Consider the following 22,767-nt stretch of genomic DNA (forward strand, 5'->3'; position numbering starts at 1 on the left):
GAGGACGTAGCGATAACAACAATGATAGGAGAGATGAAAGTAAAAAAAGAATGAGAGTATATGATTAGTTTGTTTACAATACTAGTAGCATGATTTGTGATTTATAACATTGATTTATTTTGCAACAAATTAGAGCGTCTATCAAAAAAGTCTATTATATACACTACCCCACGTCCTTTATTGTGGATTTTTTTCACTATATTTAAAATCTAGGTGTAATGCAATCATGAAAATTGTTGTAGGAGTATAAAATTATAAATCAATCACTAGTTTGGTAGTGAAATGACATGATCCGTGTACAACGGTGTGCTTCACTTCTCTATTTAATTTGAAAATCAAATAAAAAAGGAATAAACATGTGAATCTGGTATTCGAACGTGGGCCATCACATAGATTGAGCAATTAGATTCTCTGCTTCTGTTGTCTAAATTTTGCACACAATCCAACACCACAAGAAATTCCAACTCAATAATTTAAACAAATAAAAATATATTTTGACCACACACCTATTGATGACCGGAAATAATTAAATACTAATACTCCATTTAGATTATTAAAAAAAGATAAATGTAAAAAATAATAATCACTTTTTTTTTTGGTTACAAAAAATAATAATCACTTTAAAAGTACTACAACTCTAAGTCAAAATGAAAATTACTATAATTGAACAAGCATATTGATTACGACTCTAACTCTGCGAATCTTAATGTTGAAGAAAAAGAAGAGAAAAAGGTAAAAAAAAAAAAAGAAAGTTTTCACTTTTATCATATGCTAGTTTTAGCTGTATTAGACATGAAAATTAAAAGCACGTGATGTGATGATCACAATGTTTATCAAAGTTTGAGTGAGGTCCCCATTTCCCAAATTGAATCTTTAATTCAATGAAAAAGCATTCATTCACGTATGAATGAAAGCCGTCTTCTTCTTTACGATACTAGTAGACTAGTAGATAAGATTTAGGCCTCGATTAACTAGCTTCACGATCTAGAATTACCTGATTCTCTTGAAATCCGGGAAGAACATGACTGCTGACGACATGCTCGACGAAATGTCTACTTGGAGAACAAATACAGTCAATCACTGCTCCAAGAATCTACCTCTCAATAAAACCTCATCATTTTCTTGAAAAATTCAAAGCTGCGAGTGTTTTTCTTCCACTAGATGGCTGCTTCTGGGAGAAAGGAGAATACTTCACAAGCTCAGTCTTCAGGTACGTCCCATCATCAAAGCCGCAATTTTAACCATAATTCGAGCTTAAACAGGGGAGGGGAATCTATGAGTAAGGCTGTGGCGCAATTCACTGCGGATGCTAGGCTTCATGCGGTTTTCGAGCTATCCAGTGAGTCTGGGAGATCCTTTGATTATTCACAGAGTGTGAGGACTACTAATCAATCTATTCCTGAGCAGCAGATTACTGCTTATTTGTCAAAAATGCAGCGTGGCGGCCTCATTCAGCCTTTTGGTTGTATGATAGCCGTTGACGAGTCTGATTTCAGGGTGATTGCCTACTCTGAGAACGCCCGTGAAATGCTGGCCTTGACTCCGCAGTCGGTCCCGATTCTTGAGAAGCCGGAGTTCTTGACCATTGGGACTGATGTGAGAAGCCTTTTCACACCCTCCAGCTCTGTGCTGTTGGAAAGGGCTTTTGGGGCGAGGGAGATTACCCTGTTGAATCCTGTTTGGATCCATTCCAAGAGCTCGGAGAAACCATTTTACGCGATTCTGCATAGGATAGATGTAGGGATTGTGATTGACTTAGAGCCGGCTAGGACTGAGGACCCTGCGCTCTCTATTGCTGGTGCAGTCCAGTCGCAGAAGCTGGCCGTGCGAGCCATTTCCCATTTGCAGTCACTTCCTGGTGGTGATATCAAGATTTTGTGTGATACTGTGGTTGAGAGTGTGAGGGAGCTCACGGGGTATGATCGGGTTATGGTATATAAGTTTCATGAGGATGAGCATGGTGAGGTTGTGGCTGAGAGTAAGAGACCAGATTTGGAGCCGTATCTTGGTTTGCATTATCCTTCCACAGATATACCACAGGCTTCGAGGTTCTTGTTTAAGCAGAATAGAGTGAGGATGATTGTGGACTGTCACGCAACTCCTCTAAAGGTCATTCAGGACGAGGCGCTGATGCAGCCCTTATGTTTGGTTGGTTCGACGCTTAGGGCGCCTCATGGTTGCCATGCCCAATACATGGCAAATATGGGATCTATTGCCTCGTTGACATTGGCTGTTATCATCAATGGGAGCGATGAAGATGGTGGTAAAGGAAGGCATACAATGAGGCTGTGGGGCTTGGTTGTTGGGCATCATACATCAGCAAGATGTATTCCTTTCCCACTTCGTTATGCTTGTGAATTCCTGATGCAGGCATTTGGGCTTCAGCTGAATATGGAATTACAACTTGCTTCGCAGTTGTCGGATAAACGTGTTCTAAGGACACAAACACTGTTGTGTGATATGTTGCTACGTGATTCACCAACAGGTATTATCACACAGAGCCCTAGTATTATGGACCTTGTAAAATGTGATGGAGCTGCTCTCTTCTATAAAGGGGAGTATTACCCCCTTGGAGTGACACCTACTGAAGCACAGATCAAGGATATTGTGGAGTGGCTGTTGGCCGAACATGGGGACTCAACGGGTTTGAGCACCGATAGTCTAGGTGATGCTGGGTATCCTGGGGCAGCCTCTCTAGGTGATGCAGTATGTGGAATGGCTGTTGCGTATATCACGTCTAGAGATTATTTGTTCTGGTTCCGTTCCCACACTGCAAAAGAGATCAAATGGGGTGGTGCAAAGCATCACCCAGAGGACAAAGATGATAATCAGAGGATGCATCCCCGTTCGTCATTTAAGGCATTTCTAGAAGTGGTCAAGAGCCGGAGTATGCCATGGGACAGTGCCGAAATGGACGCCATACACTCTCTCCAGCTAATTTTAAGAGATTCATTTAGAGATGCTGATGGAAGCAACTCTAAGGCAGTGGTACCTGCCCCAGGAGGGGACATGGAAATTCAAGAGATGGATGAACTCAGTTCTGTAGCCAGAGAAATGGTTAGGTTGATAGAGACTGCCACTGCTCCCATATTTGCTGTAGATGTTGAAGGCTGCGTTAATGGGTGGAACGCCAAAGTTGCAGAGTTGACGGGTCTTTCCATTGAAAATGCAATGGGAAAATCCTTGGTTCATGATCTTGTCCACAAAGAATCAGAAGAAGTTGCTGACAAGCTCTTGTTAAATGCTCTAAGAGGTGGCACCCTTCATCCTAAATTCTATTGCATTTCTTATATTTTCCATATGAAGTTCTATTTTCTTCTTTTTAAGATATTATAAAGCAAGACAAAGGTCGTCCACGTAATCATACCAGTAGTTTATTTCAATGTTCAATATGGTTATCGAAACCAATTGACTACTGCAGGTGAAGAAGATAAGAATATAGAACTAAGGTTGAGGACATTTGGCAACGGACAACATGATAAAGCTGTATATGTGATTGTCAACGCTTGCTGCAGCAAGGACTACACGGACAATATAGTTGGTGTATGCTTTGTTGGTCACGACATTACTGGCCAGAAAGTGGTGATGGACAAGTTCATCCACATTCAAGGTGATTACAAAGCAATTGTACACAGTCCCAACCCTCTGATCCCACCTATATTTGCTTCGGATGAGAACACCTGTTGCTCCGAGTGGAACACTGCCATGGAAAAGCTCACTGGATGGAGTAGAGGGGATGTCTTGGGGAAGATGTTAGTTGGGGAGATATTTGGAAGTTGCTGCCGGCTCAAAGGCCCAGATGCTATGACAACATTCATGATTGTACTGCACAATGCAATTGGAGGCCAGGATGCTGATCAGTTCCCATTTTCCTTTTTCAACAAAAGTGGGAAATATGTGCAAGCAATGTTGACAGCAAACAAGCGGTTGAATATGGACGGTCAGATTGTTGGCGCTTTTTGCTTCCTGCAGATTGCTAGCCCTGAATTGCAGCAGGCTTTGAGAGTCCAAAAGCAACAGGAAAAGATGTGTTTCTCGAAGATGAAGGAGCTGGCTTACATCTGTCAAGAAATAAAAAATCCATTAAGTGGCATCCGTTTCACCAACTCACTCCTGGAAGCTACAAACTTGACTGAAGACCAAAAGCAGTTTCTTGAGACCAGCGCTGCTTGTGAGAAGCAGATGTTAAAGATTATGAAGGATGTTGATCTCGAAAACATTGAGGATGGGTGTGTTTTCTTTGAACTTCATAATTGTTAGTTTAAACCTTTTTCTTATTTTTGGTAGAAAGGAAACATGTTTTCCAGGGCTCCAGCAGATGCTAAATTGCCAGAAAATTAGTGCTTGCTTATATTTCTTTTACCGCCCACCTTTTTTCTTAGTGTGCTAGTTGTTTTTATACATATATATTACTGATCTTCTTTATTGTCGTTTTCTGGCAGATCATTGGAGCTTGAGAGTGTAGAATTTGTGCTTGGGAGTGTAATAGACGCTGTTGTTAGCCAAGTTATGTTGTTGCTGAGAGAAAGAGGTCTGCAATTGATCCGTGATGTACCAGAAGAAGTCAAGACTTTGACAGTCTGTGGCGATCAAGTTAGAGTCCAACAGGTCCTGGCTGATTTTCTGATAAGCATGGCGCGATATGCACAATCACCCGAAGGCTGGGTGGAAATTCAACTTAGGCCAAGCTTGAAGGAAGTTTCTGAAGGAGAAAACATTGTGCACATTGAGTTCAGGTAAATAAACTCCTTTGAATGAGCTAAAGTGAGAACTTGGCATTATAAAAAGTGGTGAATTTTCATTACTTTGCTGAAATAGTGATATCTATATCTCTTAGAATTTATATGTGGCCCTTGCCTCTCGTGAGGGGACGTGAAGCATGTGCATTTGTTGTGTAAAACTGTCTGATTGAGGTGTTATTAAGTTATATCCCTTGAGCTTGAAGTCGTTATGTTTAGTTTCACACACGTCCCGCATTCATATGTGGGCGACATTGGTATGAAGCGCGATGCCTTGCTTGTTGTTGTTAATCTCGTTTTGTAATCTCAGCAACCTTAGCACTGTAATGAAATTTCGTGTTTTGTCTATAAAGGATCGTGTGCCCGGGGGAAGGTCTTCCACCTGAACTGGTCCAAGACATGTTCCACAGCAGCCGATGGGTGACTCAGGAAGGCCTAGGGCTGAGCATGTGCAGAAAGATTCTGAAGGTGATGAAAGGGGAAGTCCAATACATCATTGAATCAGAACGATGCTACTTCCTCATTTCCCTCGATTTGCCCCTGCACCGGAGAGGCTTGCCAAATGCAGGGTGAGTCGAGGTAGCAATATGCTGACCCCTCCTCACTCTTTGATATTTATACATCAGCTGATACAAGAATGTTAGCCTTGGCCCTATTCTAAGATAGCTCGTCATGCTTTGCTTTCGTGCTCGTGTTCGTGCCTGTGTTGTATTTTTAGTTTCCCTCATTTTGTAGTCAGTCACAAATAATACACTTTAGAGGAAGATCGGCGGTTAATTTCACCATATATAATAAGCTCCCCTTACTGAGAATTATTCTAATTTCTACCACTTTTGGAACTCTGCTTAATTTTAGTTAGAATAATAAAATCAGTTTTCTGTGTGTGTGTGTGTGTGACAGTATGAAGATAAGATGAAGAAGGGAATGAGTGTTTGCCACAGATTTTTGTGTGGTGCAATGAGATGTAGGTGACATACTAAAAAACCTAACCTGACCAATTTGACCAAACCTAAATTATGAGCTTCTACTTATCCTTTTATTTTCAAATGTCAACTCACAACTGGAAAAAGAAATCCAGCAACCTATTTCATATTCAATTATATAAATAATACTCCATAATAATAGTAGTGAAATCAATATACATAAATTCGTCTTTTATGATAAAGGCAAAAGGCAGTCGCAACGTTGTGGTAGCACAGTCCAATCACAATCGAGATAAGGAAGCATTTGGGGCATCAGCAAAAAAAGGGGGGGAATGCTGATGGGATTTCACATGTATTTATTTTAATAATGAGTAGTTCATAATATTAAAATTTAAGATTAGATTTTTGTCATAGTGCATGGAAACATTTTAGTATCCGATTATTGCTATTTATAGTGAAGATTGGTGAATATTTTGAAATATGCTTAGAAAAAGTTGATAATGAGATGAGAAAAATAATGTATTTATAGTAGTAAGAATAGGAATTGACAATAATTAGATTGGATTGCATGTTCGAGTGTCTCTATCGAAGATTGTAATAATTGAAGCAATGCACCTTGTACCCAAAGGTGTTCAAACAACTTGCATATCATAACTTACGTCATATGCAAATAGATCGACCTTTATTTCACACACACATATATATAAATACATATATACTTGTAATCAAATATAAAACTAGATTTAAGCGCATAATCCAGGACCAAAATGTATGGGTCGTTGTAAGAGAACACCTAAGATTATTCGTACTTTGTTTTGAGTTCATTATAAAAAAATTCAGATTTTTAAATGAGTTAGGTAGTTTTTCGTTATTAGCTCATTTAGTTCATCTTTAAATCTAAATTTTCTATAATAAACTAAAAATAAAGTAAAAATGACATTAAATGTCTTCTTATTTTTATGTATGATTGATTAGAGAGCAATTAATTTGTACTATCTAGTGCATAATTAAACACTTATAATATCCCTTAGATCAATAAATTGATGAATGATATTGAAGGAAATACATTGCATAATAATGGCCAAACATTCTCATTATATATTTGGTGCAGATAAAAAAGGTTTGTTCAAAAAACTAGGCGCCAAAATCTGGTCCATCATTTTACGTTTTTAAAGATGATTCATCTTCCCACCATATCAAACAGGTTAGGTCATCCACAACGCTGTCACTAAACCGTCCCTTAAATTACTATTCGCGAGCCCTACTGTACTTTTTTACTCCATCCCTTAACTAAGGGACGGAACCTGCAACCCTCCGTCCCTTAAATTACTATTCATTCAATTTCATTTTTTATTTTTATTTCCAATCAAATTCAATTAAAAAAACACACTTCATTAAAAATAAAATAAAATTACAACATAAAATAAAAATACAACTTAAAATTCAAAAAAATAAAAAAAAGACATAATTAAAATCCTAAATAAATAAAAATGGCATAATTTAAAATACAATTTTATAGAAAATAAAAAAAACTACTCCGCCGGCGAATCATCCCCGAAGGCGATGGAGGTGCACTGAAGTCGTGAGGAGGCGGAATGCCAAGTTGTGCTGCCATAAACGTAATTCCGTTAAGCCAGGCTTGGTATTGGGCGGACGTTATGCGGGAAGTGTCCGCCATTGTGGCGGTCAAGTACATGTACATGCCCCCCGAGCCCGCCTGGCTTGATTCGGCTCGGCCCCTCCTCCCTCTAGCCACCTTCGCCGCATTTCTCCCTTGCGGCCGACGGCGCCCACGGGAGGAACCCCCGGCATCGTCTGCCGGGGTCTCAACCTCCTGCGAGGCAAACTCTTGTGGCCCGCTGCTCGAACCGCCCCCACCAGACGAGTATTGGCCACTCGTCGTGTGCTTCGTGCGCTTCGAGGTCGAGCCCGTGCTGGACCGCACACTGCAGGCCCACCTTTCCTCGTCCTTAACGACCTCCCAAACATCGACATATTTGAATTGTTTGCCGGTGTCATCGAAGTAGACCCGCAAAGCCGGCCTCAGAATGTACGCTCCCGTAGCTCCGCTTTGGTAATGAGCCGCTTCATTCTTGTGGATGGCGCAGAATCGTTTGACCTCTCTGTCGACTCGGTCAAAGTGAGCGCGGAGCATCTTATATGTGCGGCGGCGGGTCTTTTTCGACTTAATCTTGTGGTAGGCCTCGGTGACCTTTTCCCAGAAGCACTTCCGGGGTTGTTGATTCCCGACGATGGGATCGTACGAGACGTTGATCCAGGCGTTGTACACCGCCAGCGTTTCTTTGGGGCCGTACGGATGTCGGCCTAGATCCTCCTCCTCCTCGTCCGCCTCAGCCTCTGCCCTGGAGCTTCCCCCGCCTCGGCCTTCTTCCGGAGTGGGTTGAACCGGATAATCCTCCCGAATATGGGATAATCCCTGCGAATACCGCGGGGCGGAGGGACAGACGTATGCATCAACATCAAAATTGGGTGGTTGGTACCCCTGGCGTCGACGAACCCTGGGTGTCTGGGGTCGACGAACCAAAACCACCCAATGTGTTGTACATGCTTACACAGTCGCCGAACGCGTTGAGATCCCACCCGCCGGAGCCGCCACCGCCGGAGTTTCCGTCGCTGAACATTTTGTGATGAGATGTTAGATGAAAGTTGGAGAGGAAATGGAGATGATTTGGGAAGAATAGGTGTAGTTGTGTGAGAAATGAGGATGAATTAGGATTAGAGTAAAAAAATAAAAAATAAAAATAAATAAAGGAAAAACGGCGATTAACGATAATATTACCTTTTCACATTTTTTAGTTATTATTATTTTTTATTTAATTCAAATTTTTTTAAAAAATGAATTATTGCGTCAGTGTGACGATGCCCACTCGCGGGACGGCGAGTGGGCGTCACGCATAGCCTGGGAGCGTGCCACATCGCCTCGGCGCGTGACGAGCAGTCTCGCGTTTCGTCACGGCGGAACGGGACGGGTGACGGGCTGGGGACGAGACGGGGAGTGGCAATGCGTCACGCCGCCGTCCCGTCCCTGAGTGACGGGATACGGGCCACCCGCGTGACGCGTTGCGGGTGGCCTTATTGTTGACTATCTTCATTAATTCATGCTCAACTTCTACACAGACAATTGTTTGATGCAAAAGTTGCGATCCTCGTTATTCATCTTACGATTAAGTTGCATTAGGAGTATCATAAAGATTTTCACAAGACAATAATACTATATAACAAGTTGATTTTTGTCATCATCGTACAACAAACGTATTTTCATCCTATTAATAATACTGATGTTATCATATATACACAAATTTTGTGGGTATCTCATTCATAAAATTATTGCTCAATCACGTAAAATAAGACTCTACACATACAAATATTACTTAGATTAAAAAAATGATTTTTCGATTCGATTCGGCATGGATAAAAATCAATCCGGAACGGAATACTTATTGGTTCAAGTTCTAAATCAAATCGTTACAATCGATTTTGTCTCCTCGTGGGTTAATCTTCATTTATTCTATTGTGGTCCACTTTGCGTACTTGGAATTCATTAAAACATAAGATTTATGCCTGAAATCAATTAAATAAAATTGTTTTTTATTAAGGAGTTCTGTGAAATACTCCGTATTAGCAAAATAATCAAGACCTATGGTTAATTTTATTCACCCAAAAGATTTTGGAAAATAATACTCCATGGATGCGAATTATTTTATGCAGAATAAATATTTTATAGGGCTAATATTTAGTGAAGTTCTTAGGATATTTTTGAATATTTTTTTTCAACCAAACTATTTTTATGTATAATTTCTGAATTGAAATTTGCAGTTAACTTAGGGTATACCAAACTTTAGGCACTCCACTAATAAATGTTATTCAACAAATACACTCTATGAATATACTTTAATGACTAATATGGTGCATATTCTAATGAGAGCTTTATAATTAATTCTAGTTTAAAACGAAAAAGTATTACAAAAATAATTTAATATTGATTTGAAACTATGCACGATAAATATATCCATTGTTTCACGAAATTGGCCCATCCATGTTTGGGAAGACAGAACATTTTTTAATTATGTGGTATGGAATTTCACATAAATTAAATATAAAAACACAATACATTAAAATACAAGAAGTGCTAAAAATAGTGTGATCTAGTTGGCATTTACGCATGAAATGATCATGGAATCACTGTGCTATTTCCGGTCTAAAAATAATACTCCTTCCGTTCCCGATTAATTGTTACTATTTTCTATTTCGGTTCATCCCTCAATAATTGTCACACTTCATTTTTATTATACTCCCTCCGTCCCGCACTACTCGCACGTATTTCCTTTTTAGGCGTCCCAAGTTACTTGCACTCTTTCCATTTTTAGTAAAAAATTTTACCTATAGCCGTCATTTTTCACTTTCCTATACACTCATTCCTTAATCTCCGTGCCGAAAAGGAAATGAGCGAGTAGCTCGGGACGGAGGGAGTAAATGGTAAGTAGGTCCCACATTCCACTAACTCACTTCACTCACATTTTATTATAAAATCAATATAAAAAAATGGGTCTCACATTCTACTAACTTTTTCAATCAACTTTTCTTTACATTTCTTAAAACTCGTGCCCGGTCAAAGAGTGACAATTAATTGGGGACGCAAGGAGTAAAACAATTAATAAGAAAAAGATATATTAATATATTTATTAATCCACCAGTATCTGGTGCTGCTATTTTTATGTCGCAACTGTTAGAAATGGACAAAATAAATTGCAATTTATCAGGCCATTAAAATTAGGTGGGCAGAAGTCACCCAGAAAAATGGGAAAAAGAAAAGAAAACTACAAAAAAAGAGGAAATTCTAAAATTATTGATTTTATCATTATGGTTTTTCTTTCACCCTAGATATATATTGACATTGATAACAAAACATCAATTTTTTTCAACTAAATAGGAGGATACATTTGGGGAAGACAATATCAAACAAAAGTTCATACTCGAAAAATAAAAAAATAAAAAAATAAAAAACAAAAAATGAAAAACTACTTGTATAATAATAATGCAAAGCATTAAAATAATGATATTGATTGGAGCTGGTTGTTAATTGTTTATACCTTTTTTAAAAGAAAAAGGCTGAACAAGAAAATGATGCCTCACGCGCGCGACTCACTCACACGCAGTGATGGTCCATCACTCATTCGATCCATGATTGGCTAGTTCCGAGTTAGTGCAACACACGCGTGGTGTTCGCGAATGGGACTCGGAAATGAAGGTCAAATTTGTTCAATATTATACCAATCACAGAAAGTAATACAGTTTAGAGAGAGAGAGAGAGAGTGGGGAGCTACGAGGTGATTGAGAACAAATCTGATTAAAGTTTGAGTCCCAGAAGTTGGAGAGAGGGAAAAAGGCAAAGCTGTAGTTTGTAGAACTCGCGAAAAAGATCGTATTTTTTATTGCACATTATTCACATAAACTCGAATTAGTGTTGGGAACTTTTTTATTCTGAATGAGGGCAGACATTGGCAATCTTAGTCATAGATCCATTCCGTGGGTATAAACGGTGAGAGGGAGAGAGATATTCAGATATAAAAGGTATTGAAGGAAATCTGATTTCGCTTCTTCGTTTTCAGTTGAAGTTTTCGCATCTCCGTCATTGGATTTTTGCAGGTTTGGTTGGAATTTTGAAGGGGTGTTAAAAGGGTTAGTGATATTTTGCAATTTTCGAGATTTGATTTTTCAAGTGTCTCGAGAAATATGGAGAGCGGAACCGAGCAATCAGCAGCTGCGTCATCTTCGGCGCCGCCGGCGGAGGAGCTGCTGAGGAAGATTCATGAATTAGAATTAGGTCACGCGCACTTAAAGCACGAGATGTCGAAGCTGATCACGACTTCCACGGCTGAAATCATGGCGGCTGATCGCCGGCAGAAGCAGAGGTCTCACTCCATTTCGCCGCAGCGGGTGCCGCGGTGGAGGACCGCCGCGGGAGATGGGAATGCGGTGGCGGCGTGGAAGAAGGGCTCCGCCACTTTCCGGCATGCGTCTCCGCTGCAGAGGGAGAGCCATAGCACTGATTCGTGGACGGCTGGCGGCGGAGCTCATGGACCGGCGGCGGTGAAGCTCACGGATAAGCAGTATCTGAATATACTGCAGTCGATGGGGCAGTCTGTTCATATATTTGATCTCAATTTCCAGATAATTTACTGGTTAGTTAGTTGAATTCAGCTCAACTGTACTTTCCAAATTTAGACATTTACCGAATTCTTGGTGATTTAGGCAATTTATGGTTGTAGTTAATGGCTTTGGTTAAATGATAATGCTGAATTTATTCTTGGAACATTGTTAGTAACACATTTAAAAGCAAAATGCCTAAGGATTTATCAAGTTTAAACACATGAATTATAATGAGATTAGGTTTTTATGCTAAATGCTGAATATGTTTATTGAGAAGATAAGATTTTGCTTGTCTGATGTAGGAATAAAAGTGCCGAGAAGCTATATGGGTACTCGACTACAGAGGCTCTAGGGCAGGACGCAGTCGAGCTACTAACAGATCCTCGAGACAGTGCTGTGGCTAGTAACATTGTGCGTCGTGTGGCAGCTGGTGAAAGCTGGACAGGGCAGATTCCGGTTAAAAACAAGAGGGGAGATAGGTTCTTAGCGGTGGCAACGAACACCCCTTTCTATGATGATGATGACACTTTAGTTGGTGTTATATGTGTATCGAGTGGTTCTAGACCATTTATAGAAGCACAGGCGGTAAATTCGGAACTCGGTGATTCAGGAACGGGGTCAAGATTTAGCAGGGCTAGAACCATTTCAGGCAAATTTGGACTTGATCATCAGCAGCCTCTACAAGTAACGATTGCTTCAAAAATATCAAACTTGGTGCGTATCCTATTCTGTCGAAGTTATGATAGTACTATATGTATAGCATATTCTGACTTCATTCAAAATCACATGTAGGCTACTAAGGTAAGCAACAAGGTTAAATCGAAAATGAGGCCTTCAGAGAACTCAGATCGTGAAGGTGGGAGTAATGATAGTCATCACTCGGAGCATGGTTTCCCAGAAGCAATGTCCGAGCATCGAGAGGATGCGGCTTCAAGTGGAGCTAGTACGCCTAGAGGTGATATACATCCTTCTCCATTTGGTGTGTTCTCTGGTGGTCATGAGGAAAATTCACCAGGCAAGCCATCTAGAGATTCTGGTGACGAGAGCGAGGGGAAACCAGGAATCTCTAAGATTCTTAGCTCAAAGGCTGAGGCTTGGATTGCTAAGAAAGGTTTAACATGGCCATGGAAAGGAAATGAACAGGACGGGGCAGAACCAAAATCTGGCCGATTTAGCTGCTCATGGGAGAACAACCAAGAACATGAGTTGGGGCCACAAAAGAGTGCTGCTGATTCATTAAAGCCAGAAAACCACACCGCCAAGACCAACCATACAGCTAATAATGAGGCTCCCGGGTCTTGGTCATCTTTTGTTAATGTTAACAGCACAAGCAGCGCTAGTAGCTGTGGAAGTACGAGCAGTAGTGCTCTTAATAAAATTGATATGGAGACTGACTGCTTGGATTATGAAATCTTATGGGAGGACTTGACTATTGGAGAACAAATTGGACAAGGTTGGTGTTTTCAAATATATGGATAGTCATTTTTGGAGCATTTGCTTCTTGACAACACACAATCTGGATATCAAGCTGAATTACCTAGGATAAAGTTTGGGGTATATATTATTCATAGTGACAGTAAAAACCTTAAGAAACAGATAGCATCTGAGCTGTATTGCTGCATTTGCTTTTATATGTTGCGTTTTATGATCACTTAGGACCTGTATTACAATGAATCGGCCTGTAAGATTTCAGAGTGGATATTTCTCTACTTATGCTTGTTCGGTGGTTTGTTTCTCACCTTACTACTTTTTTCCTTCTTTTTTTCTGGAATTGGTTTACCACTTGATCATGCTGGAGATTCAGTACCTCTTATGTCTAACCTGTAGTATATTTATGCAGGTTCTTGTGGGACTGTATATCATGCTCTGTGGTATGGATCAGTATGTTCTTTAACTCCATTATACTCCCTCTCGCCTTTCCCCCCAGTCCCACCACCCCAAACAGATACAACAAATATTGCAATTAAATCAGTTACTTAAAAATCACACAATATGGCCGGGTTCTTTTTATCTTATTCCTCATTTCATTCTAGTAGAGTTGATCACTTAATGTGGCCCGAATAACCATAATATGTTTGACTAGGCTAATACATTTTTCTTGTTTATCCAAAGTGTTGGTGATCAAACAGTACAGTCATTCTGTAAATTTTTAAATCAAAATTTTGAGAAAGAAACTAAGCTATGCTCCTAGGCCTTACATAGAACTCCCAAATATATCTCTTCTTGCTGTAATTTTTTTTGTATATTTAAGACACAAGGAGAAAAAATGTCCTACTCTTCTCTGTGATAGAATGAATTTCAATCTTCTGCAGGATGTTGCTGTCAAAGTATTCTCCAAGCAGGAATATACAGATGATATGATCTTGGCCTTCCGACAGGAGGTCCGTGTGCTTTCTTAAACTACTTTTGTTAGAACCATTTGAGCTTTATTATAGATTTTGAAAGATTGCTTTATTATATATTTTGAAAGATTGTCTCATTTTATTTGTTTTCAAGGTGTCGCTTATGAAAAGACTCCGACATCCAAATATTCTCCTCTTCATGGGCGCAGTTACTTCATCTCAATGCCTTTGCATTGTTACGGAGTTTCTCCCACGGTATGTTTATAATGCATAGATTTATCCATCAGTCCCTCACACACGGGTTTGCATCTTAAGGCAATTAAGTATGAACCCATTTATTTAATGCAGTGGAAGTCTGTTCCGGTTGCTACAAAGGAATTCGCCTAAATTGGAGAGGAGGCGGCATATTCAGATGGCTTTGGACATAGTAAGTCTCTAACTGCATTTAACTTTGGTGCATCTTTGGAATGAAGCAGTGTTATCAATCTCGTATGGCGGCTTATGGCGGTTCGCCTAAAAACCGCCACAGGGTTATGGGCGTATTAGTATGGCGGATATGGCGGTCAATAATTAAATAAATAAAATAATACTTATTATTTATACATAATTCAAAAATTAGAAAATAACAAAAATATAACATCTAAAACTCTTAAAACAATTAATAAAGCATAAAATACAGCTATAACATCAATGTTTCTTGCATAATGCCCCATTCCTAAATGCAGTACACACGCAATGTTGTCAAATGGCGGATATGGCGGTGCTATGACAGCGCTATGTTGCTATGGCATTTCCACCATAGAACGCAATGCCATAGCGCCATGGCGCCGCCATATCCGCTATTTGATAACATTGGAATGAAGTAAAGAAGTCTTTTCTTAGTCATTATTGTTTTGAACTTGTACGAATACAGGCACGCGGCATGAATTATCTTCATCATTGCAATCCTCCCATTATTCATCGTGATTTGAAATCTTCAAACCTTCTTGTCGATAAGAACTGGACGGTCAAGGTCAGCTTGCAGTCACCTTTACGCATCAATTCCAGTCACTTGCTTTGCATTCATTCATATAATTTTATGCATCATACAAAGGTCGGTGATTTCGGTCTCTCGCGTCTTAAACATGAAACATATTTGACAACAAGGACAGGAGGGAAAGGCACGGTACATAACTGACAACCGAGAGTTGTTTTTTTGTTTCAAAATGTTATAACTGTCTGTGAAACCTTCAAGCATACTCCAAAATTAATCATTCTAGCATTTATGCAAATGCAGCCTCAATGGATGGCTCCCGAAGTTCTTCGTAACGAACCTTCTGATGAGAAGTACGGCCAACTGAATACGAAATAAATCTTGTTTCAAGTAAATGTTTTAATTCTAAGTCCATTTTATTTCCTTGTTTTGGATAATCAGGTCCGATGTGTATAGCTTCGGTGTGATACTATGGGAACTTGTCACACACAAGATTCCCTGGGACAATCTCAATTCTATGCAGGTAATAATTTGTCTGGACAAAATTGATACTCTTGAAAAACAGTGTTCAGCGAGAGTAGTGTCTAATTTTTTTAGCAACTTGGCAGGTAATTGGAGCTGTGGGCTTCATGAACCAACGCCTCGAGATTCCAAGTGACGTTGAGCCACAGTGGACTTCCCTTATCGAGAGCTGCTGGCATAGGTTCGTATTCGCTAAATTTTTGCATGCTTGATGGATGAAACCATGTTTAGTCACCGAGTATCACAACATTTATTTATCTGATTATTGTAGCGAACCCCAAAGCCGGCCTTCGTTCCAAGAATTAATGGAGAAGCTAAAAGATATGCAAAGGCAATGTGCAATTCAGATGCAAGCTGGGCGAGCTGCTGCTGCCAAAGAAAGGTAGATAGATGCAGATAGCTGTGCATTCTTGTGCTCTGTGTTTGTAGCATTACTCCCACCTGCACATACTGTAGCATCCCCGGAGGTTCAACCGTCAGATTCTGCCAGCAACGTTGTATGACGAGACAGAGAGTGCAACATATCCTGTATATGCCTCCGGAGAAGGACATGATTCACATTTGTGCTTGATTGAATGATTCGTGATTCTCATTTTTGGCTCCATCTGTGACTAAAACAATTCAAGATACACCTTATATAAAGTTCCAAACTTGTTTGTTATAAATTTTACAAACACATAGCTATACTATATCTTTCCGGCACAACAAACAGTAGTAAAAAATGCTGACAAATTTATCCTTGTATTATGATATAACAACGTGCTGAACAATCATAGGCGTGTGTCTTAACATGGAAAATATTGTCAAAGATTTCTCATTACAGCAAATACAAATCAAGCATAATTTTCTTAATTAGTAGAGCAAGGATCTGATGGCAGCAACAGCATCACCTTTATGCTCACGCAAGGTTCTTTCTGCAACCTTTTTGTCGAGCTGTTATTTCAGAAACGGAGCAAATGGAGTTAGAAATTTACTCCACTACAGAGTGAATTTTCACCTAAAGATTTTACGAGAGTTTGAGGAAACTACCTCCAGTTCATTGGCAATGATGTCGACATCACCAGCATTAATCTTGACGGCTGCCAATTCTTTCTCCCTGCAACAGAACCAAACACGGATTTCATAGTAAGTCCTAGCTAGCTAGCTTCAAGCAAATTTTCTGAATTCTCGAAAGGTAGAAACCAAAAAATAAAATGACTCCATACACCTAAACCTTCAACAGTCTGATTGATAAGCGCCATATGACCAATATCTACAGCTAGAGCTTAGACAGCAGTTACGTTCCAAGCCATGAGCTAATAGCATAATAACAAGTGGAGTACTCCATTATAATTGAGCTCATCATATATGAAACTAAGATTCTAAGATACATTAGCATCTCAAGCCAATCAATTATCAAAAGGCCATAACTGTACTGGATAGGTTTACCACATGATGAAATACCTATAGTTTTGTTAACAAATATTAGTCATGATAACAAATATGCCAGACCAGTGAAATGAAGATGGTTGATCTTTACCAATGTGATAAAAAAAAAGACATTTGGTGGGAAAAAAATTGTGAAATCTCAAGGATAAAAAACTTGCAAGAATCCAAGAATTGTATTTAATGCCAGCAAGAATCTTCACCATTCCTTTAAATATGTTTCCACTACATCAAAGCACGGGTTGCTACTACGAAATCAATTCAAAACTCTAAAGCAATTAGCTTGATGATCAAGGAGCAAGAGAGGATCAATGCAGCAACAAGAAGGGAGAAGATGAGTGCCATGCACATGCACAAGAAGCTAAGAAAGAGAGGAATAAAATCAGTCGTGAAGCAGTGGCATCTCAACCTATTCCTCCTACAAGGAAAGACATTCTGACTGGTGGTGCATGATCATTGGCCAAGAGCTCCAGCTCATGAGAAGAATGGATCAATTTTCTCGGTTATGCTATGCTGTCACTTAGCTTGTTTGTACACTAGCTTAGCTAGGTTTAATCTTCGATTCTAAGATTTCTAATATGATGTATACATATATTTTATGTATCAAATTGCAATACACAGAAATTTATCTCAAGCATGTGATACAAATTACATAATTTTATCCGAAGAAATTATCATTTTTTTATAAAATTTTACATATAATCAAACTTCATGTTTAAAAAAGGGCTAAATTAAATTGGGCAAAAGGGGGGAAAAAGAGAAAAATAACTCACCTCAACCTAGCAGCTTGTATATCAGCTTCTTTTGATGCGTAGATTGAAGCCATGGCCTAAAAATTATTCAAAATTAGCAAACAAGCAAGAAATCAGAAGATCATCATAAACCATTTGATTCAAAGAATAGCACTAAGAGTTCAAACTACATATTACAGACTTCTTGAACTCTGGTTGAGTCGAGCTGTCGATCCTCGACTCGGTCGGTGAGTTTATCGAACGCTTTGCTCTGCTGCTGCATGTCTTTGGAATCCACAAAATTCTCGACTCCATCGTCTCCTACTTCCATCGCTGCCGATTAGGATTTCACTCCTTTTCCGAGCTTGAATTTTAAAGAATTGATTTTGCAGAGAAGTTTACTGCTTGATTTGATGGCGATATGAAGCCCTAGGATTTATGTTTTGGGCTATAAAATAGGGCTTCGTTTTGGGCTCTAATTCAGTAATATTCTAAGTAGTTCAAGTATTGTACGAAATTATATTCGATTTTTTTAGGTTTAAATATTAAAAATAAAAATAAAGCACGTTCTGATTGGCCACGGACGTTAAAGGCGTCAACATGCTCATCAGTGCACAAGCGTGTGAGTTACTGACGTTCTTCTATTTGCAGCGAGCGATGTGCAGCGATGTGCTCTAAGCACAACACTGTCATTGTATAACTTATAATCTAATGAGTCGAACTTGAAATTATTTTAGCCATGATTCTTTAAAATGTAGTATTGCACAAGTGAGACTTGTCAAGAATGAGTAGAACTTAGTGGAACTTGAACTTGACACTACTCAGTCCATTCTAGAGTGATCACATATAGGCTATGTGATTGAGTTAAATAATGGTATGTTTTGAAATTAAGATAATGAGTTGGAACTTGAATTTGACACTACTCAGTCCTCAATACACTCATGAGTTTCATTTCTCAAGTGGAAGTCCATTCTAAGTAATCACATAAAGTTTGAGGTATCCAACTTGAATTTGACATTACTCGGACCCGCCAATATATGTACCTATTTTATTTCTCTTGAGTCATGTGTATGTGATACCATAAAGATACGAGACTTGGTTATAAGTTCAAAATCTTGTAATAAGGTTTTTGAGTTGGGCTTTGTACACGTACAAGGCTTAGTTTAGTGAAGTGGAAGCCCACCCTCTTCTAAAGGATTTACAAACAAGAATTACAAATAAGGATTTACTAGTATACTGGACTTATAGTGCTGATTTTCCTTTGAAGTATCGAATTTTTTTTATGTATCGTCATTTTCAATACAATATGATACTTTAGAGCATCCACAGTAGGGCGCCCTATAGTCTGCCCTATAGGGCGCCCTATGCTCCGCCACATCAGCATTCTATCCTCCTACCCTTCCACCTGCAGTGGGACGCCCTAAAGTCCGCTCTATAGTTTTAACTACTATTTTATTAATTAATTTTTATATTTTCAAATATGTCATGCAAAGTAATAAAAAAAAGCACCACAATTAAAGGCAAATCATACCTTACTTAATTAAAAATAAGTTACAAGAGTGGAAATAAAAAAACAAGTTCACTACAGATAAAAACTTGGTCTAAAGCATTCCCAACTGGCGCTGGAGTTCATCGATCATCTTCTTGAGGTATTAGGCTTCACCCGGGTCGTCGGTCTGCCTGAGGGCGTTGTGTGTGTTCAACAACGTCCTCTGGTTGGCTGCCCTCACCAAGTCCCCGTAGGCATGTGTCGCAGCCAAAGTCGGGGCCAGGGTCGCGATCGGGGCCGGGTTGTGTGAGGTCGTCGCCTTCGCCTTGCCCTTGTTTTTGGCAGCCTTGTTGCCAATGGGACGCCGGGAGGACATCGGTGTGCCCGAACTCTCATCCTCGTACATCGGCTGGTTAAGGTCCATCGGAGGTGCGGCGCTGTCGCTGTTCGTATAATCACCGGCAGCGGTGTTCTTCGTCCTCTTCGACGCAGACGATATGGGCACAATCCCTCCTTGGAACTTCTACTTGTCCTTCACGATCAGCCAGGAGGAGGAGTGCTTGAACTCGCGTACATTGAAATGTACGACGCAAGCGCTTTATCACCCACATCGTTCAAAGTCTCGGCGCTGCCCTGCTCCCTCAAGCACTTCATATACTCCGCCGAGAACAAATTGAGTTGCTTCTTCACTGATCCCAGTGCTTGCGCAGCTGCTCCTTGTGGCGCTTGTACGCGGCCGCCGGCTTGGACTCGTTGTAGCGCTCAGCGATGCGCTCCCAGTACGCGATTTACTTTTGGTTGTTGGCAAACACCGGGTCCTCGGAGATATCAACCCAACACCGGGTCAGAAGAACGGTCTCTTCGGGACTGTAGTTCGTCCTCCCTGGGGCGAATTCTTCGTTCTTTTTCGGAGGCAGCAACTTCTGGGCCCTGTGTCTGACCCTCTTCTTATTCTCCTTGGGCGCAGAAGCTGAGGCGGGTGCGGCGGCGGAGGCAGAGGCACGGCCACAGGGTGGGACGGGGGCGCGGGTGGGGAACGGTTCCATGTCTGACAGCCCGTACGAATCCGTGCTGAAATCCGGATCGTACTGTGTGCTGGAGTCGAAGGGCCGGTATTCGTCAGGGTCTGTACCCAACCACCGTGCACCATCACCGAACATCGGCATTCCGTCAGGACTATTCGGATTTGGAAAATCACCCAGATTCGTTATAAATTGGAGATGAAATTTAGATAATGGAAGATTGAAGAAGAGTGAAAGTGGAAGAGTGAAAGTTATATATATAGTGTTTTGAAGAAATCAAAAAAAATATTGAAAACCCGTCCGCGGTATCGTCCACGTCGCCCACAATGGGGCGGACGATATACGATGCGTGTTCCATGGCTCATCGTCCACCTTGCTACAGTATGCTTTTATGAAAATTTTCTATATGATAATGGTGTGAATGGTCATATATTGCGGCACACATAAACATACCGTAATTTCGGTATATACCATTATCTATGTTATACCGTGTATATATTAACATCAGTATGGACTATAAAAATCGAATATGTTTATATATGTAATAAATATAATAGTGAATAAAGGTCACAATTATCAAAAGTTCTTATATGATTCCTTGCATATTTATATTATAATTGACATTCTCACGAGAAGGTTGATTGGTCGCTCCCATTGATGCATGATTTTTCTAATAAAATAATGGAATATTAGGTATATCACTTGATACAAAACAGAATTTGATCAACTTAAATTACCATATCATTCTCAATCTAAGTAGGTTATATGTCTAATAAATGAAACAAATTAATTGAAATGAAGTGATTTTCCGATTCAGACTCAAAGCCAACTAAAATGAGTCACTTCAATTTGTCTCATGGTAGGGCGGCAACAACGTTTATAATCATTACATAATGTTTCTACTATAATTTTGTGCACTTGTAAATATTACTAGTATTTTATTCATACCAACACATGACAGCCATTATTTTCTGTCAGAGCTTGGATTAGGTTTATGATTACAGCACTATCTATGATTATGATCTTTAACATATTTTTTTATTACTTAATCCTTTGTTAGAATTGACTTAAAGATGGTTATCATATCAATTTGCCGAATAATGCTGCCCAACAAGATTTTGTTACATATACATACAAATTGGAATTTGATGGAGTATTAAGTTTTTTCTTACACAGAATTTTAAATAATCATGTATACTTTTCTACATAATGATTTAATTACCTATATACATTATCTTGATTTTTACACTGTTTTTTATATAAATTCAATATCGGTGTCTATATATGATTAAAATAAATTTACAAATTTTTACACTCGAGACACGACCATATTTATATTTATCATTACTATTCCATATGTGAATGTTTTTCTACTGAAATTGTTCCAATTGTAACCTAAATTAGGGCAAGTGAACTGTGTGTTTACCCAATTTTCTGGTGAAAGTGAGTTGCATTTATTAATCAATTAATAAATAAAGCAGACAAAGGTGGAAACCACCCCAAGGTTCTCTTAACCTATTCTATTTCGATTGATATGTCTTTATAGTTTTTTTGCATAAAAAATATACAAAGTTGGATTAATCATTGCACGGAACATTGTGAATATGGTGGGGAGGGAACCAATCGATTTTTTTTGGAAACCAGACATTTCATGTGTCCAAATTATTGCAAATCATTTCATCGTATATTTTGTTCTTGTTCGTACTAAAAGTATTCCCTTTTATTAATTAATGTATATTAGATTTATTTTTTTTTAGAAAGAATTGCATTTCATTTCCCTTAGCCAGTATAAAAGAAAAAGAATCTGATTTTAAGAAAAAGACTTGGTTTTTTACTTGGTAATGTATCAAGTGAAAAAAATGCTAATAGCCAAACACAAACTATACCAATTTTTAGTCAATTCAAATTTTTCTCACAAATTTTGAAATTAGTTGAAAAAATATGCAAACTTTAAGTTTTTAGTCAATAGTTGATGTTGTATTTTGATTAGCCCCCTCAAAAAAACTCATGTTTTATTAGTGAAACAGCCAATATCTACGGTTCAACCAAATATAATTACAATAATTTACGGCATTAGAAATTAGTACTATTTTAATGTCACAATTCCCAAGAGCTAACTTCCAACCGTATAACTGGGCTTTGTCTCTCTTATTATTAAAGTTTTGAGTTAATGTCATCTTGGAAAGGCAAGATCAAGTTATTTGATATTAAAAATGATTTTGAAAACTAATAAATAAAATAACCGAACCGAATCGGATCGGTGGGTTTTGGCTATGAATCAGTATGTTTTTTCATCCTATCCGAGCATAAAAATCGATGTTATTTCGGTACGAATTGTAAAAACTAGTCGATTCAGCCTTGAATCATCTATCAGTTGAAACGATTCACTAATTTTAAATGTCTCTTTGCGATTTTCGTTTTCGGTCTCCT

The 22,767-nt window shown here is 39.2% G+C and overlaps 3 protein-coding genes across 5 annotated transcripts; 2 read left to right on the plus strand and 1 right to left on the minus strand.

Moving 5' to 3' along the window:
- Positions 1 to 767: 767 nt before the first annotated feature.
- On the plus strand, positions 768 to 5,551 carry LOC121771544 (phytochrome B-like). Its single transcript, XM_042168354.1, has 4 exons — positions 768 to 3,253; positions 3,422 to 4,229; positions 4,443 to 4,736; positions 5,093 to 5,551. The coding sequence occupies exons 1-4, from the start codon at positions 1,162 to 1,164 to the stop codon at positions 5,310 to 5,312; spliced, it is 3,414 nt and encodes a 1,137-aa protein (XP_042024288.1). The 5' UTR covers positions 768 to 1,161; the 3' UTR covers positions 5,313 to 5,551.
- A 5,434-nt stretch (positions 5,552 to 10,985) lies between these two features.
- On the plus strand, positions 10,986 to 16,335 carry LOC121771161 (probable serine/threonine-protein kinase DDB_G0282963). Of its 3 annotated transcripts, none has more exons than XM_042167950.1 (13): positions 10,986 to 11,865; positions 12,136 to 12,547; positions 12,626 to 13,286; positions 13,674 to 13,714; positions 14,146 to 14,214; positions 14,330 to 14,430; positions 14,524 to 14,602; positions 15,089 to 15,187; positions 15,269 to 15,340; positions 15,452 to 15,501; positions 15,590 to 15,671; positions 15,757 to 15,851; positions 15,942 to 16,335. In XM_042167950.1, exons 1-13 carry the CDS (start codon positions 11,417 to 11,419, stop codon positions 16,054 to 16,056), a joined length of 2,325 nt encoding a protein of 774 aa, XP_042023884.1. In that variant the 5' UTR covers positions 10,986 to 11,416; the 3' UTR covers positions 16,057 to 16,335. The 3 variants fall into 3 exon arrangements, with proteins under 3 accessions (XP_042023884.1, XP_042023883.1, XP_042023885.1); XM_042167949.1 differs by having other exon boundaries at positions 10,986 to 11,254; positions 11,330 to 11,865; positions 15,089 to 15,340; XM_042167951.1 differs by lacking the exon at positions 15,269 to 15,340.
- A 57-nt stretch (positions 16,336 to 16,392) lies between these two features.
- LOC121771163 (huntingtin-interacting protein K-like) lies at positions 16,393 to 18,254 on the minus strand. The gene is made up of 4 exons (XM_042167952.1): positions 18,029 to 18,254; positions 17,869 to 17,924; positions 16,700 to 16,766; positions 16,393 to 16,603 (listed from the first exon to the last, which is right to left on the minus strand). The coding sequence occupies exons 1-4, from the start codon at positions 18,155 to 18,157 to the stop codon at positions 16,523 to 16,525; spliced, it is 333 nt and encodes a 110-aa protein (XP_042023886.1). The 5' UTR covers positions 18,158 to 18,254; the 3' UTR covers positions 16,393 to 16,522.
- Positions 18,255 to 22,767: the final 4,513 nt, after the last annotated feature.

This window comes from Salvia splendens, chromosome 16, assembly GCF_004379255.2.
Source record: "Salvia splendens isolate huo1 chromosome 16, SspV2, whole genome shotgun sequence".
NCBI classification, from domain to species: Eukaryota; Viridiplantae; Streptophyta; class Magnoliopsida; order Lamiales; family Lamiaceae; genus Salvia; species Salvia splendens.